Source organism: Prunus persica, chromosome G7, assembly GCF_000346465.2.
Source record: "Prunus persica cultivar Lovell chromosome G7, Prunus_persica_NCBIv2, whole genome shotgun sequence".
Lineage (NCBI taxonomy): Eukaryota > Viridiplantae > Streptophyta > Magnoliopsida > Rosales > Rosaceae > Prunus > Prunus persica.
In genome coordinates, this window is record NC_034015.1 from 17,138,424 (window position 1) to 17,154,918 (window position 16,495).

The following is a 16,495-nucleotide window of genomic DNA, read 5'->3' on the forward strand; positions in this document are numbered from 1 at the left end:
CAAAACAAGTCTGACGCCGACTTTATCAAGTCTCCATGCTCACTGTCACAGGCTCACTCACACCCTTCACACCATTGCTAATTACAGTTTTGCCCCCACAATTTTCTCAATTAATTATGAATTTTTATTTTTTACTTTGATCAAAATCAGTTTCAAATTTGAGTGGGTCAAGCCATGTATGCAATTTTCTACTTCTCACAAGTAAATTATGAAAGCACTTTTTGAAATTGCGGTCTTAAACCAATTTTCTTCCAACACATGCACAAGAATGTTTGCGCCTTTACCCCATTTTTATTCAAAGCAACAAGTATTAAATATACATTGGTCACACATTTAAAGTAGGTTTAAATGTGAAAATGGTCTCTATGTTTTACTTATTTGGTCAATTTAATTTTTGTGTTTTTAATTTGACTAATTTAGTTCTTGTATTTTACTGCGTTAGTCAATATTAGTTTCCTCTTCCTTTCCTGCTCGATTCTTTTTTATCTATTAATCATTGTGATGTTAAAATTGATCTTTTATTTTTAAATTAAAATTTTATGTTTCCTAAATAATTAGAGATTTTTTATTGGTTTAAATAATATTTAGAAATTCTTTCACTATCCGCATTCATTATGGAACGTTGCACTCCTTGACTATAATGGCTTACAACAACTGTTTTTTGATACATGGGTTATGCAGACAAGAAAACCGAGGCGGGGGGGTTAGAGAGACAGAGACAGAGAGAGTGGCGGTGGTGACTGGGACTGCTGATGTTGGCTATGGTAGTGGTGGTGGTGGCGGTAGCATGGGAGAAGATGACATAGAGGTTTGTTGGGTTTCTAGATTTTTTTATTTATATTTTATTATTTTATTTGTAAACCTAACTCAATAAAAAAATTATTAATTTTTTTAACGGTAGTTTGATAAAATGAACAATATTAATTAACGAAATAAAACACAAAGACTTAATTGTCCAAATTAAAATTAAAAACCAAAGTGACTAAATAAACCTTTAAAGTAACAGACTGTTAATTTGATTTTTGCAGGGTGTTCGATACATTATCGACTTTGTCAATGCAACTTTTTTATAAAAAAAATTTAAAACAAAGGATGAACGCCCCCCCTGCATAGAAAATTCTTGACGAGTCATATGCATGAGACAAATAGTATATTATACCATAAAACTACCCCAAGTTTGTAGTAGACAGACATGTACCCCATCATGGTCCCTATAAAAAGTCATTGTCGCAATAATAACCACATAAAATAAAATATAATTTTAGGCAATAATTGAGGGGAGACCAACAACCAATGATCCTTGTTAGAACATGAATTTAAAAAAATATATATAAGCGATATTTTAACCTAATTTAAACTATAGAGAAAGAGATTCAAACTCGGGTACAGAGTGTAGAGCACATCCCTTCTAACCAACTTAGCTAAAAACATGACCATTTGAACTCAGACCTTTTAATTTCAAGATAACCCTTTGTTAATTACAAATCAACCGATGTTGAGGTGAAGTATAGATAATGTGGCCAAGGTGGCTGCTTAATTACAAACATACATTTAAATTTGTTTTGACAATATTGTTTATAAACTTATATTCGAAAATTGGAATCTTTAGGATTCAAGACACAATTAGTTTGGCTAAGTTTATATAAATTGTCTCGGTCAAACAATTTTATATAGTTTACATGAAACATTTCCATGAGCTTCATTATCCGACTTGCCATGCCGTCAAGGTCAGGCTCCCATCAAGTTAATACTTTTTGTGGCCTTTGAATCTCAGCCACAGACAGTCGTCTCATTTTTTTCTCTGGATTCGTCTGCCCTTTCAGTGAGGGAACCTAGCTAACTATGGCTGAGATTCATTGCCCTATATGCATTGATTTCTGTCACGAAAAAAAATACTTGTGTTCAGCTACTGCAACCTACTACATTTGGAGCAAAAGAAAAAAAAAATGCACGAGTCGAGGAGGGTTTGACTAGAGTAAGTAAATAGCTCGATTAATAGGTCAAGGATTCAATTTTCCTCTCATACGAAAAAGAAAAAGAAAAATCAATGCATATGTTGTCTTTTCTCATTGAGAATACTCAACTTAATTACCCTAAGCTATTATTTGGCCATCATTTTAGAAAAAATTTATATCCCCACCCTTGGCCGTAGACATCGTAGGACCCTAGCTAGCTTCAAGTTGTTTTTTGTTTTGTCAGCCTTGGACTAGTTGGTATTTGGTTTTTCTCTTTTCCCTCGGTTTGGTAGGATAATTAGCTCTCATGTGTGCCATTAGTCAACTATTTGAGAAGAACAATATCATCTCATTCACAATATATATCGAAAAGGTTTTGTTATTTGGATTTTATTTACTGAGTATATTGTTCATCACCTCTCTAATACATGCGAGTTTTATATGCACTGATGAAATCCATCTTTATTAGATGGTCAATAATATGGTCGATAAATATGATACAAATAAACATTGTTGATATCGAAAATACATGAATGTATAAATTTCAACTAAGAAATGGGATCTACTAATAGATTGATGCACCATCATCCTGTGGGTGGGTTGCACAAAGTTGACGTGGTACCATCAACAATATTCCCCAAAAGTTAGAAAAATAAAGACAAAGATTTGATAAGTAAAAGAAGACATAATCCGTGTACATTTATTGAAAAAACTTCCCATTACATTTACTACGGATGACAGCACAAATCATTATCTGCAATATCCAACTCGTCATTTACTATTTTTCATTCTCATAAACCCCCTGAAACAAATTTACTTTTCACCTTTATCCGTAGTAATTCTTTCCTATTGTTTTAACTTTCACCGCGTTGACGACGTGGGCACACAGCATCTAGAATTTAACTTATCGTGTGGAAAAAAATATATTATAGAATTATAAATAATAAATTAATTATTTTTCACCCAATAAAATTGGAAAATTTTTTTTCCAAAATTTGTCTTGAAAGCGAATAATAAAAACACGATCTCCTCTCCCAACAAAAAACTGAGAAACGGGGGGCCTTCCGCGCCAACTCTTCCCCCGTAGGCCGTTCTCTCTTTTGTGTTTTTGGGTTTTCAATTTTTTTTTCTTTTTCTTTTTGTCAAAAGAAGTCTCTTTTGACCACCACCACCTTCCTCCCTCTATTTCTTCCCTTCTTCCTGCTATCTGCTCCAATCTTTCCTCTAATTTGCCTCCTCATTATCGCTATATCTATGTCTCCCTCTGATTCTTTCCATATAAGATTTGACTACCATCGCCAATAATTATTAAAATTCAATCTCCCAAATGGTTTTGGATCAAAATCTCTGAAAAGTGAAAACCCTCCCTTGTTTCTATTTGCCTTTGTTTTCTTATTTTATTGGGTAAATCATGGGTGGTTGCTTCTCCACCGTCAAGGTCAGTGGCTCAAATAGCAACAACACAACCGCGCCCACGGCCAATCACAACCGGAAACAGAGCACAGCATCGTCACAATCAACAACCCCGCCGGTCAAGCAAGAACAGAGAAGGACCAATAGACCCAATGAGATGCCCAGGAAGCAGCTTGCCAATAAACCAAAAGGCAAGCCCAACTCCAGGAGGCAGACCGGGGTCATACCGTGCGGGAAGCGCACCGATTTTGGGTACGATAAGAATTTCGATAAGCGATACACGATCGGGAAGTTGTTGGGTCATGGTCAATTCGGGTACACCTATGTTGCTACCGATAAGGCTAATGGGGATCGAGTTGCGGTTAAGAGAATTGATAAGAACAAGGTATTGGTGTCTCAATTTCTGAATTGGGTTTTGTGTGTTTTTGGATCAATTCGTTGAAGGGCTTCCGTTTGTGATATCATATGGTTGTATGTGAATCTGGGCTCATTTGGTTTTAAGGTGGTGTTCAATTCTTAATGTGATATGGAAAGAGTTGTCGGTTGGGGTTTTTGGGATTTATAATTGTATGATAGGGTGTTGATGATTCTTGTTGCGGATTGGCATTTCTGGTTTTTTGTTCCAATAATTTTCTTGTTGATTCCCACTTTCCACTATTGGATTTCTACTTTTCCAAATTAGCCTCCATTTGCTTAAAGCAGTCTTGTGGGTCTTTTTGAGGAATGGAGAGTTATGCTTCCCATTTTTGGGTTCAATTGAGGTTTCTGAAAATTGGTCATGTTGAGCACCTCGTGTGTAAATAGTAGCAGATAGCAGCTGACAATTACTCAAGTTTTTGTTTTATTGTACTCTTGTTTCATACCTGCCTGCAAGTTTTTGAAATTTGTCATTCAGTTGGTTTGTTTTTTTCTCAGTCAGTTTCCTATCAGGTGAAACATGTCGTTCTATAATTACAAATACTGTGAATTACTTTTCAAGTGTTAATGTGTTCATTAGAAACATAAATAATTTTTCCTTTTCCTTTTTGGAAAATGTTCCATTAATTCGTGAATGATCTTTGGTTTGGCTGCAGATGATTCTACCTATCGCTGTTGAAGATGTTAAGCGAGAAGTAAAGATATTAAAGGAGCTTGCAGGCCATGAGAATGTTGTCCAGTTTTATAATGCCTTTGAAGATGATTCTTATGTGTTTATAGTTATGGAGTAAGTTTCACTGTCGATCTCTGTTTTCAGAGTACTCCAATGTTCTTTTGTTTTAGTTCCTTACATGCTCCTTTTCAGCTTATTGATCTTCATGTTTTCTGAGAGATTTTACTGTATAATTCTATGTAAGTGTTTGTTTCATCTCCCCCATTAATATCTTGCATATGTTGTTTTCTATCTTCTTTCTTATCAGGTTATGTGAAGGTGGTGAGTTGCTGGACCGGATTTTGGAGAAGTAAGATTCCTTGAGTCCTGGATAAATATTTATCTGTATTTCCGGTCGACCGTGACATTTTCTTTCTGTCATATCTGTTGTAACCTTGAAATTATATTCTTCTTCTTGGTTAATCAGGAAGGACAGCCGTTACACTGAAAAGGATGCAGCAGTAGTTGTAAGGCAGATGCTTAAGGTTGCAGCTGAGTGTCATTTACATGGTCTGGTGCACCGTGACATGAAACCTGAGGTATAAACAAGTTCATTAACATGAATTCATCCTTTGATATATGGAGTCATTTTTCTCTGATTGTTGTGACTTTCCATTTTTTCCTTGCGTGTAGAATTTTCTTTTCAAGTCAAAAGCCTTAGACTCTCCTTTGAAGGCCACAGATTTTGGTTTGTCAGACTTTATAAAACCAGGTGGGCGTATTTTCAATCCAGGAAAGAATTTATCAAGAGATGTACAAGTTTCTGTGATTGAAGTTCTACAGTTCAATTTTGCTTATCTAGTACTCGTGGCCATGTTTCTGGCCATTTTTATTTGAAACCTATAAAGCTGTTTAAGCTTAAAAAATGCAGGCAAGAAGTTCCAAGATATTGTTGGCAGTGCTTATTATGTTGCTCCTGAAGTATTGAGACGGAAGTCTGGGCCTGAATCAGATGTTTGGAGTATTGGTGTGATTACCTACATTTTGCTTTGCGGGAGGCGCCCATTCTGGGATAAGACCGAAGATGGTATATTTAAGGAGGTGTAGTACATTCTTAATTTTGAATTCTGTTGGAAATTTTTCTTTGCGGGGGTGGGTGAGAATAATTTGATGCCGGTTTATTATTTGTTATGTCTCCCCTGGCCCCTCATTATCTGTTTAGTGAACTTATTCACCTCTCTGTTATTGTAGGTCTTAAGGAACAAGCCTGATTTTCGCCGCAAACCATGGCCAACCATAAGTACCAGTGCTAAAGATTTTGTTAAGAAGATACTGGTAAAGGATCCTCGAGCAAGGCTAACTGCTGCTCAGGCTCTATGTATGCCCCTAGATCTTATCTTGATAGAAATAATGCTGATTACTATGGTACTGGAAAGGCTAACATATTTGTAAAGATTTTGAATTAGCTGCTTTATAAATGATTTTCCAATGATTTGCTTTTTCTTTTTTACAATTGAGTTATTGGTGTCATACCCAAGGAACATTTATTATTATTTTTCACCTCGAGACAATTTTTTGAAGTGTTAATATATATATGTAATTTATTTCCAGAGGGATTAACTGTTATTTCTTCTTTCCAGCACACCCATGGGTTAGAGAAGGAGGCAATGCATCAGAGATTCCTATTGATATATCTGTTCTAAATAACATGCGCCAGTTCGTGAGGTACAGTCGTTTGAAACAGTTTGCTCTAAGGGTAAGAAAAATTTCCTTCTCTTGGAGTTTCCAGTACAAAAAAGAAAAAGTCTTTTGTATTTTAATTTCATTATTCAAAATTGACGGCATTGTAGGCATTAGCTAGCACACTTAATGCCGAGGAGCTGTCTGATCTCAAGGATCAATTTGATGCAATTGATGTGGATAAGAACGGTTCCATTAGTCTTGAAGAAATGAGACAGGTAGTCCTTTTTCACATTTAAATTTGAACTTTAGAATATGATATGCCCCTTTCTTCGTGCGTGTATGTTCTAACATATGTGGTTTCTTTAGTTCTAAACTTCTAAGATTGATGTCTTTCTTGCAGGCACTTGCTAAAGATGTCCCTTGGAAATTGAAAGATTCACGGGTCCTTGAGATACTGGAAGCGGTACGCCATCCCCACCACCCTTTTCCTTTTTCTTTTTCCCTCCTCTTAATGAAGGGAAAAACCACCTATTTTTTGTTTTCTTTATGCCTGTCTTGTAGGGTGTTCAGGTTCTTTCCCTGATCATTCTTTTTCCTAGCGAGCCCTCTTACCCTTACTCCACCCAAGGCGATGTGAATCTCACATCAATCTTATATTCGTGTTTTGGATGTACGGTTTGGAATGTGGTTGTTGATTTGCTTGATGCAGATTGACAGCAATACAGATGGGCTTGTGGATTTTACCGAGTTTGTGGCAGCCACTCTGCATGTGCATCAATTGGAGGAGCATGACTCTGAGAAGTGGCAGCAGCGCTCACGGGCAGCCTTTGAGAAATTCGACATAGATAAAGATGGGTTTATAACTCCAGAGGAACTTAAAATGGTTAGTGTTAATTTGTTTTGTTGGCTATGCCTTTCCTCTCCCAGAAGACACAATCACACGGAACACAAACTTGGATTTACCAGTGTTCTTGTTAATTTTCCTGATACACTACGTTGTTTCCTCTCTTTTGTAGCACACGGGATTAAGAGGTTCTATTGATCCACTTCTCGAAGAGGCCGATATTGACAAAGATGGGAAGATCAGCCTATCGGAATTCCGTAGACTTCTAAGAACTGCGAGCATTAGTTCGAAAACCGTGACTAGCCCGCCTGGTCAACGGAATGCTAGGAAGGTGTAGATTGGAATTAATGTTTTGAAAATTGGAAGTAAAAAGTGTGAGAAAAATGTTCCGGTTTTCTAGTTATAACTTATAACCATCCCGGACCACTTTTGAACTCAAGTATTCAGCAATTGTATTCTGCATAGGATTGGATAAAACATTTCACTAAGGCGTGATGTTAGAGTTGGTGTGCGTCTGAAAAGAAGGCGGCTCCGGTTACTGTGGTTGTTAAAAGTGTACATCCTTTTGCAGGTGTTGGGGATTTCTTGGTTGTGCCGTACAAAATTATTATGTGTGACATAAATAAATTTTAATGAAAATGTGGCAGATTAGAACCATCTTGTGTGTTTATTTCTTGATGCGGTATCGTGTTATTATATACCAATAGCGAAAACCAAAAGTAGAAAACATTTGAGCAACCGTAATTGACGAATGCGAACTTATTGATTTTAATTTTGCTCAATTGGATTTGGATTGACCTAAAAATGAAAAAACGCGTGCTCAAATTATTGAAATAAGCTCTTAGCCAAATGGTTGCATGGTGAGACGCAAAATAAGAAAACACATTAACATATCAAAATAAATAACAATAATTGCTAGACTGAATGTGCAATTACAATTACACCACTTTAACATATCTAATCTAAGGGGTTAGGCAGATCTGAAATACAATTTACAAATATATAAACCTCTCTATTGCCTTCCTAGTGCTGAGGAAATTTGTTACTAGAAAACAGAAAACCTTTGCTTTCTTGCTTGGATACTGGAGTCCGCAACTTTGAATTCGATTAGAAACTTGTGTGTTCAAAATAAACCGGAAGGTGTTCAGACCCACGGCTTATGATCAGGGTGTCATAGAAAACACAAGCTCTTGTGATGTTAGCAGTTCGATGAAGTCGGAAGTACAGGCAACCTATGTTTCATTTGTTAGACTTGGGGACGTCACCTACGCTGTTGGAGGAGTTATCCTGAAGACCTTGAGATGAAGAATACCTACTTGATGAGCTTCCATCTGTAACAACCCTATCCTTCCTCTGTGATTGCTTGGACTTCCTACCTCCAGAAGATGAATCCTGTAAAACCCCATTCATTCAATCTTCCATTTCTAATGTACAAAGTAGATTCATGTGTAACATATAGGTACCGTACATATATAAAAGTATTTCTGAAAAGTGTAGCTTCTATAAGTTTAAACGTTAAAACTAACCTGTTGTGTCGAAGATCCTGGCATCTTAAGTTCAAGGTCGGTTGCCACATCATTGGAGTCATCACATCTTTCAGCATTGCTCCCCCTTTGCATATCTGATGACTTGCTTCTGGAATCTTGTTTGCTTGAAAGGTGGGAAACAGATGCATACTGAGGTGCCGGCTGTTCTACAGGAGGATTGGCAGGAGCTTGATATGGGACAAAAGTTGAACAGGGATTGGGAATAGCAGCAGGAGTTTGAGTTTGAAAGTAAGGAAATGGCTGAAGTGACGGGTGCATGGGAATTGAGCCGGGAGGAACAGCTACAGGCATTGGATATGAGTATTGTGGAGCCATAACAACAGAAGGATCCATGGCAGCCCATGGAAACATAACTCTCAGTCTTTGCTGATACTGAACATTTAGATTCTCAATATCGGATTTCAAAGATGCCTTCTCTTCTCTTAGCTCATTCTTCTCCTGTGTTAGCTGCTTGCAATAAACAAGACTTCTGACGACATTAGCATATGATCGGCCTTACAAGTTACAACCACAAGGATAATACACATTACATATTAAAAGGAACATCACCTCACCTCACGGGATTCATCAGTAAGCGCGGCACACTCGGCCTTTAGTTTGCCCACATCAGCAGTTAAATCCTTCAACATTTGAATTGTGTCTGTAAGGATGGTTGCCTTATCGTTCTTGGGCCTATCTGGATCTACATTTCCAACATAACAATAAGGCATGCATGTTTCTTGAGAACTAAGGCACGCGTTTGGTAAACTACTTTTCACTTGTGAGGCACACAATCTGCCATTCACATGCTATATTGCTGATACTGTTAATCAAATTATGTAGCCTTCATTCATGTCAAGCTATTGTTGTGATGGTGAAACATGTTGTGCCAAAAGAGTAGTAGAATATTGACTCAGCTTTACCTAATGTGTTGCCCAACTCAAGAAAGTGCTCATTGAGTCGATCCCTCCTCAACTTTTCACGGTCTGCTTTCTGAACTTTTCTTGCAACAATTGGGTCCTTCGTCTCCACATCAGGCCTTTGTCTGCCACAAAATCAAACTATAAAAATCCAAACTTTCTCAACCCATCTGCTTCAAAACAATCAAGAATTTTTTTTCTCGAAATTATTTAATGAAAGAGACATTTAATTGCTGAATTCAAGCTAACCCAATAAAAGAAAACAGAAAATGTGTAAGGAAAAAAAATGGGAAATATAAAAACCTGGACTCAGAGTTGGAGTTGTGGGAGCGATTGGAGGAGGGCAAAAGAAGAGGCTGAGCAGAAGAAGGAGCTGAAGCAGCTGAGAAATCATCACCGTTCCATTGATCCATGCTCGCGGGCTCAGGCACATCAATCAAACCCTGGCCTTTGGCTTCAAATTTTCAGTCTAGGGTTTTGCTCTTCACTGCAAATTGAAGAATTTCAGGGAAAGAGGCAATCGAAAGATACAAAATTGAACACCTATCCCAGCTTTCCACAACAGAACTCACCACTGCGAGAATGGATGCCAATGCGATTTGGATATTGGATATTTCATTTTTTTAATTTTTAATTAAATTTAATATTTTATTAAAGCTTTGAAGGTAGAGACCAGGATTGGCTACGTTCCTGACCACGATAGTAATTTTAGAACTCTGTTTCCACACGTTGTAACAAACCGACGTCGTTTAAGCGGGGAGGGCTTTCGTTTACCTCCAAATTCTGAAAATGGAAATGGCTCGAGGGTTTCTGCTGTCTCTGTAAATTGGAAGAAAGGAAGAAGATGAAGATAGTGACGTACAACGTGAATGGGCTGAGGCCACGCATTGCGCAATTTGGCTCTCTTCTTAAATTGCTAAATTCGCTGGACGCAGATATCATTTGTGTTCAGGAAACCAAACTGAGAAGACAAGAATTGACCGCCGACTTGGTCATGGCGGAGGGCTACGAGTCCTTCTTCTCCTGCACTCGTACCTCAGAGAAAGGCCGAACTGGATACTCCGGTAAGTATTTGTTCAATTGCCTCAACCAAACCGCAGCAGACTCTCTTCAAAATTTGCAACTTCAGTCTCGAATATGGATTGATTTCACGTCACATGTGAAGGTGTGGCTACGTTTTGCCGCGTAAAATCGGCATTCTCGAGTGACGAAGTAGCGTTGCCGGTGGCCGCAGAGGAAGGCTTCACTGGGCTCCTTGAGATTGGAAAAGGAGAAATGGCTGCGGCTGCAGAAGGGCTGGAGGAGTTTTCGAAGGATGAGCTTCTTAAGGTTGATGGCGAGGGACGGTGTATTATCACAGATCATGGTCATTTTGGTATGTTTTTTCAAGTTTGAGTCTTTGTGCTTTCACTTGTTGGAGAAAAGTTAAAGCTTTTATTGACAATGCTTGTCTAGTTCTCTTCAATTTGTATGGGCCTCGAGCTGTATGTGATGACACAGAAAGGATTGAGTTTAAGCTCAAGTTTTTCAAGATTTTACAGGTAACTAAAGGGATCTTTTGCTCTTTTGAGTTACTATATTATGTAGTTCCTTTCTTTTGTGCATTTATGCCTTTGGTTTATTACACGAAGTGTTTAATTAGCATGCAAAAGTTATAATTGTTTTTCTGTTGTGTTTTATTTATTTATGTATTAATGTAGGTAATTTTGTTGTAGAAAAGGTGGGAGTCTCTCCTGTTTCAGGGGAGGAGGATATTTGTTGTTGGTGATCTTAACATTGCACCCACCTCTTTAGATCGTTGTGATGCAGAACCAGAATTTGAGAACAACCAGTATGATTTTTTTTCCTGATCTCTATGTAATAGTTACATGTGCATGCAATGTTTGTACAGTTTTATAAGTAAAGCTCAATACCTAATATTTTGAGGAAATACCTTGTAGATTTAGAAGATGGTTTAGATCTATGTTGGTGGAAAATAAAGGCTCATTCTTTGATGTTTTCAGAGCAAAGCATCCTAATAGGTAAAACTAATTCTCAAAAGGACTTCTAGTAGTCATTTGTTTTGTTCTTATGCATACTTGAGTTTGGATTTGAGTAATGCGTTATATTTGCTCTGTAGTCGTGGGAACATGTTTAGTCATTTGAAGTTATTATTGTATGATATCTTTCCTTCAACATATCTTGAGTGCCCCATTCAACTTCATGTTTTACTTTTATGGTTTAATCACATTATCATTATATGATCATTAAGTGCGATGGTGCATGATTTCGAGTTTGGATTTTTTACCATCAAGTCTTCTTCGGTCAGTATATTGAAAAGGCCATAATAAATTCTTACCATTTGTCAATCCTCCATGTTCTCCTCTATGTAGTCCTTTTTACCATCATTTTAATATTTTATGTCAAACTCTGACATTCATTGTTACCTGAAAGCGTCTGTCCTTTTTTTTGGTCTTACCTTGTTTATCCGTTTTGTGTGTGTGTGTGTGTGTGTGTGTTTTTTTTTTCTTCCTGCAGAAGAGAAGCGTACACATGCTGGCCACAAAATACAGGTGCTGAAGAATTTAATTATGGCTCTAGAATCGACCACATTCTTTGTGCAGGATCATGCTTACACCAAGAGCAGGACCTGCAAAGCCACAATTTTGTAACTTGCCATGTCAAGGAGTGTGACATATTGACACAGTATAAACGGTGGAAACCAGGAAATTCACTGAGGTATAGGATACATGGATGCTTGTTTTGTGTGCGTGTGCACCCCATTGGTGTGTGTCATTCCTTTGTAGTTTTGCTTTCATGATTATGCAACAGTAGGTAATGTGCAATGCATGCATGTGGTACATATATATATGTAAGCATGTGTGAGGGTTAGGATTTTACTTTGACCTCTTTCCCTACCCACAGGTGGAAGGGAGGGCAGAGTATTAAACTTGAAGGCTCTGATCATGCTCCTGTTTACACAAGTTTGCTGGAAATTCCTAGTGTCTTCCAGCATAGCACCCCATCTTTATCTGCTAGATACATTCCAATGGTTCGTGGGCTCCAGCAAACCCTGGGTATGAAATTATTTTTCCCCTTTTGCTGATGGTCTCTTTTTAATTTAGATATTTCTATGTATGCTGTCTTGCGAATTACATCAAGTGATAAGCCCGTTATTATGCACACTTGAAAATTCAAGGAAGTGACTGCTTTCTTGGTTTAGCTTCTATTTAGTGATCTGTTGAATTTATTTATATCAAAGCATGTGAATGCTATATGCTCTATTACTCTTTTACTTGATCATCTGTCAGTTTCAATCATTCTTTTCCCCTGAAGCCCTTGTTCTTTGTGCCTACTCAAACTTGACTGAACCCTTAGTCGTGTGCAGTATCAGTGTTAATGAAAAGACAAACTGCTGAACAAGTTAATTCAGATGGAGATATCATTAAAGAGAGTTGCAGTGAGAGAGAAAGAAGCTCGTCTGACCACTGTAGCACACCCGGTGTACCCAGTGGAAACTCATGTTCTTCTTCGAGCCAAAACTTTGAAGTTCTCAGTTCAAAAACAAATGAGCATTCCAACCGTTTTTCTATGGAGGATGCTTGTAACACCTTGGTGACTTTAGGTGGTCAACGTACCAAAAGAATGTGCGGCAGTGAACCAAAGAAAAAGGCAAAAAGGAGCTCTCAACTCTCATTGAGGTCATTTTTCCAGAAAAGTTCAATCCCTAGCAATGGTGTCGGCAATGGTACTGATACTTCAACTAATCAGATAGATGTTCCAGATTCTAATCATCTGTCAAATGAAACTCCAATACCAGAGAATCAAGGTGGCAGTCCCAAGCAGTGTGAATTGAACTCAAGTGCATCAATTGAGGATCAGGATGAAGTAGATGTCTGTACTTTGGAGAAAGAGAAGAATAATTTTGCTCTAATGGAGTGGCAAAGGTTGCAGCAAGTCATGCAGAATAGCATACCACTTTGCAAGGGCCATAGGGAACCCTGTGTTGCTCGGGTTGTGAGGAAGCGAGGTGCTAATTTTGGACGCAGGTTTTATGTCTGTGCTCGTGCTGAGGTACTTTTTTTTATTTAAAAACTCAAATACTGCTATCAGCAAACACATCACTCCTTTCCTACCATGTTTTAGTTTTCCACTATTTTGTATGTGTTCAATTCGACCCATTGGTGGCTTCACCAAAAATGAAAAATAAAATTCAACCCAAACATATTCAGGTTCAGTTGATGCTGTAATAGTAGAAAACATCTGATAAATTTGCTGCAGTTCCATCAACCATGCAACTATTTTCCCTTTGGTAGTTAGAACTCAGGACAGAACAAGCCACAAGCTGGGCAATCTGTTGTTCTACCCCCATTTTCCCTTTAAACCTTTGGGCGTTTGACGATTGATTGAAAAAGAGAGATGGTCTTCAGATTATGTATCTGTGTTTCATATGATATATGAAACTAACTAGTGGCATTTTTTGTTATCCATACAGGGGCCTGCATCTAACCCTGAAGCAAATTGTAATTATTTCAAATGGGCTGCTTCAAAACCTCGACAAAAATGATGATCACTGATTCAGGTAATATGGATGTCAAGCTGTTAATTTCCTGCCTACCCTAAACTTAGAGATGGCGCGGTGCCGGCCATCTCAGTTTAGGAAATTTTGTGATCAAAATTATTCTTCTGGGAATCGAATCTCTCAGGCATAAGCTCCTGTGTTGTATTATTAGCTGTTTAACGTTATTCATTTCCTTGTTTATTGAATTGATCGCAGTGCTCCACGAAACAAATATGTTTTCAAAAATATGAAAACTAATTTTTTTTTCTTTTAAATTAGTCGTGGAGGAGAAATTTGGACTTGACATATCTTCCCATGGTGAGAAGCCATTATCTACCACTAAACCAATAGCTAGTTTTGTAACTAGATATCAACTATGATGCAATATGGGTCATCTATATCTGAACCAAAAAGGGTTAGCACTCTGATTGGACAAAGAATGTCAAATTTATTATTGTGTCGATCTTTCTTTTCATAACTTAAGCATAAGCATCCAAACTTTGACTGGCGAATCATGGTGGCTGCAACGTAATCAATAAGGAAGGAAGGAATATTAAATCTCGTTTCAGCATCAAGAACGAATGGTCACAGAAGATAACTTAATTATATTATGAAAATTAAAAAATTAAAAAATCGAAAGGTTAAAAAAACCTTCTTCCATACAAATACCAATCAACAAGGCTGATAGTTAAGTGCAGTGATCGTTATCGAGGACAAATTATGGTAAAAGAAAATCATATAATATTAGAATGATACTGTGAAACACATCAGCAGTGCATGATAAACCCTCAGCTTAATTAAAGATAGGTTTTACATCGTTATCAGGATCAGAGACTGTTACAGTTAGATTGTCTAACACAACACTAAAAAGTCTAAGGACATGCAAGAGTTGAATGACAAGGTTTTACGGCCACAAGAAGCAAACCTGTCCTTCTCAAATGATGCCATTAAGGATTAGGCCTTACCCAAAGCTTTGCTTCTCGGGAGAAGAAGAATGATGTAAAATCATGTGGATTTTAATTTTCTTGGATAAAATCAACTGTGCAAATTTCAATTTTCATTTACTCAATTACGTGTCGTTTTGTTATTGATGTGTTGTTATACCATGTAATTATTGATAATATAGTTGAACCGTCGAAACTAAGTCGTTTTAGTGGATTGATGATCGGTGTCATTTTATTATTGATGTGTTGTTGTATCGTGTATTTGTTAATAACATAGCAGAATCGTAGAATCAAAATCATTTTCGTAGATTGATTATCGGTCGGCCTCACAATCCCCTCCATAATCCAACATTTCTTAATCAGGTCCACACTTGTTCTTTGTCTATAATGGCTTGATGTGGAAAAGCCGTTGGTTTAAAACCAGAGGCTCAACTCAAGCATCAATAGATTTGTTTTCTGTTTTGATGTGAATATGTTGTTTTAAGTGATGTGTTTATGTTTCTGTGAATTCAATTCCAATTTCCAAATGGTTGGAGCAACTTGGAGGAGGATCTTGTTTGTGTTAACAAATGATAGTAAACAAAGAAGAAGAAGAACGAATTATACAGCAGGAACAGCCAAGATTTGAAGGAGGGGGTTTCGTGATTTTGTTTGAAATTGGATAATTATATGAGAGACATTTGGAATAATGTACTCTTTTATGGACCCTAAGTTGTAGTGGACTTGGTCAAGTGATTCTTGCTTGCCCAAAAGGCTACCAAAATTCACATGCATTATATATTATTTTATTCTTGTGATCACAATAATTTAGCTCCTTGTTTATATCTTCAGAAATAAATCCAGAGTAAAGTTGTGATTATACTCTGAAGGGAAGGGACTGTCTCAATCAAAGTCCTCTCAGTGAAGGCACGCTTCCTGTGTGACTTTTTAACCTTTGAATTCTGAGGCAACTAGCTAAAAGATCTAGGGAATTTAATTTCATCCCCAAAAAAAAAAAAAAAAACCAGAAGAAGAAGAAGAAGAAGAAGAAGAAGAAAATATCTAATGGAAACTAGTGGTTGCAAATGACAGCCAGCACTTGTTGGGGTCCCTTTCCAACACTAGTGGATCTTGCATGAAAGGTTTTTAGATTCTTTCGGACTTTTGCAGGCCAAAAAACACTCAAGCCTTTTGCAAATGAGTTTGGACTCTTCGTTGATAACAGCTAGTATTCAATCATTCTTGGGGTTTTTTTTTTTCTTATAACAAAAGTATATATAATCTTCTAATACACAAACTAAACTGAGATATTAAAGATTAGTTAAATTTTAATTGAATTGTTTTATTGTCCACAAGAAAATATCTTCACAAATTTGTTGGGATATTATTGGGCTCCATTCTAGCTCCACAGTCAAGTGGGAGGGTTTTGTTATAGTAGATAGGAAAGAGCTCAGCCTTTCTTCCTTATAGTTTATATTATGACATGTGTGCAGGCGTTTTTCGTGTGTGTTTTTGATGAAATATTTTTACACACGTGTCAAATCATGATTCCGAAAAATATCTCCTTCTAGAAAAGGAGGCAAGCACTTAAGCATCAATTCATCACTCTAGAATTTAAAAGG

At 37.2% G+C, this 16,495-nt stretch overlaps 3 protein-coding genes across 6 annotated transcripts; 2 read left to right on the top strand and 1 right to left on the bottom strand.

Moving 5' to 3' along the window:
- LOC18769191 (calcium-dependent protein kinase 28) lies at positions 2,992 to 7,621 on the top strand. The gene is made up of 12 exons (XM_007204510.2): positions 2,992 to 3,753; positions 4,442 to 4,572; positions 4,766 to 4,807; positions 4,925 to 5,036; positions 5,131 to 5,209; positions 5,369 to 5,538; positions 5,689 to 5,815; positions 6,078 to 6,193; positions 6,288 to 6,395; positions 6,521 to 6,583; positions 6,830 to 7,003; positions 7,137 to 7,621. The coding sequence occupies exons 1-12, from the start codon at positions 3,367 to 3,369 to the stop codon at positions 7,299 to 7,301; spliced, it is 1,674 nt and encodes a 557-aa protein (XP_007204572.1). The 5' UTR covers positions 2,992 to 3,366; the 3' UTR covers positions 7,302 to 7,621.
- LOC18771584 (transcription factor bHLH121) lies at positions 7,826 to 10,043 on the bottom strand. 2 transcript variants are annotated; one of them, XM_020569501.1, is made up of 6 exons: positions 9,983 to 10,043; positions 9,714 to 9,897; positions 9,414 to 9,535; positions 9,066 to 9,193; positions 8,491 to 8,958; positions 7,838 to 8,356 (listed from the first exon to the last, which is right to left on the bottom strand). In XM_020569501.1, exons 2-6 carry the CDS (start codon positions 9,821 to 9,823, stop codon positions 8,204 to 8,206), a joined length of 981 nt encoding a protein of 326 aa, XP_020425090.1. In that variant the 5' UTR covers positions 9,824 to 9,897; positions 9,983 to 10,043; the 3' UTR covers positions 7,838 to 8,203. The 2 variants fall into 2 exon arrangements, with proteins under 2 accessions (XP_007204901.1, XP_020425090.1); XM_007204839.2 differs by having other exon boundaries at positions 7,826 to 8,356; positions 9,714 to 10,037.
- Positions 10,148 to 14,225, top strand: LOC18771901 (DNA-(apurinic or apyrimidinic site) lyase 2). Of its 3 annotated transcripts, none has more exons than XM_007203088.2 (9): positions 10,148 to 10,474; positions 10,576 to 10,785; positions 10,866 to 10,951; positions 11,126 to 11,241; positions 11,351 to 11,431; positions 11,928 to 12,128; positions 12,315 to 12,466; positions 12,778 to 13,463; positions 13,885 to 14,225. In XM_007203088.2, exons 1-9 carry the CDS (start codon positions 10,255 to 10,257, stop codon positions 13,954 to 13,956), a joined length of 1,824 nt encoding a protein of 607 aa, XP_007203150.1. In that variant the 5' UTR covers positions 10,148 to 10,254; the 3' UTR covers positions 13,957 to 14,225. The 3 variants fall into 3 exon arrangements, with proteins under 3 accessions (XP_007203150.1, XP_020425088.1, XP_020425089.1); XM_020569499.1 differs by having other exon boundaries at positions 12,784 to 13,463; XM_020569500.1 differs by lacking the exon at positions 11,351 to 11,431.

Coding starts and splice junctions, on each gene's coding strand:
- LOC18769191 (XM_007204510.2), top strand. CDS start 3,367: ATGGGTGGTTGCTTCTCCACCGTCAAGGTCAGTGGCTCAAATAGCAAC. Junction 4,573..4,765: donor TATGTGTTTATAGTTATGGA/GTAAGTTTCACT, acceptor CTTTCTTATCAG/GTTATGTGAAGGTGGTGAGT. Junction 6,584..6,829: donor TCCTTGAGATACTGGAAGCG/GTACGCCATCCC, acceptor TGCTTGATGCAG/ATTGACAGCAATACAGATGG.
- LOC18771584 (XM_007204839.2), bottom strand. CDS start 9,823: ATGGATCAATGGAACGGTGATGATTTCTCAGCTGCTTCAGCTCCTTCT. Junction 9,536..9,713: donor AACTCCAACTCTGAGTCCAG/GTTTTTATATTT, acceptor ATTTTGTGGCAG/ACAAAGGCCTGATGTGGAGA. Junction 9,194..9,413: donor TGAGTTGGGCAACACATTAG/GTAAAGCTGAGT, acceptor TTGGAAATGTAG/ATCCAGATAGGCCCAAGAAC.
- LOC18771901 (XM_007203088.2), top strand. CDS start 10,255: ATGAAGATAGTGACGTACAACGTGAATGGGCTGAGGCCACGCATTGCG. Junction 10,475..10,575: donor AGGCCGAACTGGATACTCCG/GTAAGTATTTGT, acceptor TCACATGTGAAG/GTGTGGCTACGTTTTGCCGC. Junction 10,786..10,865: donor CACAGATCATGGTCATTTTG/GTATGTTTTTTC, acceptor ATGCTTGTCTAG/TTCTCTTCAATTTGTATGGG.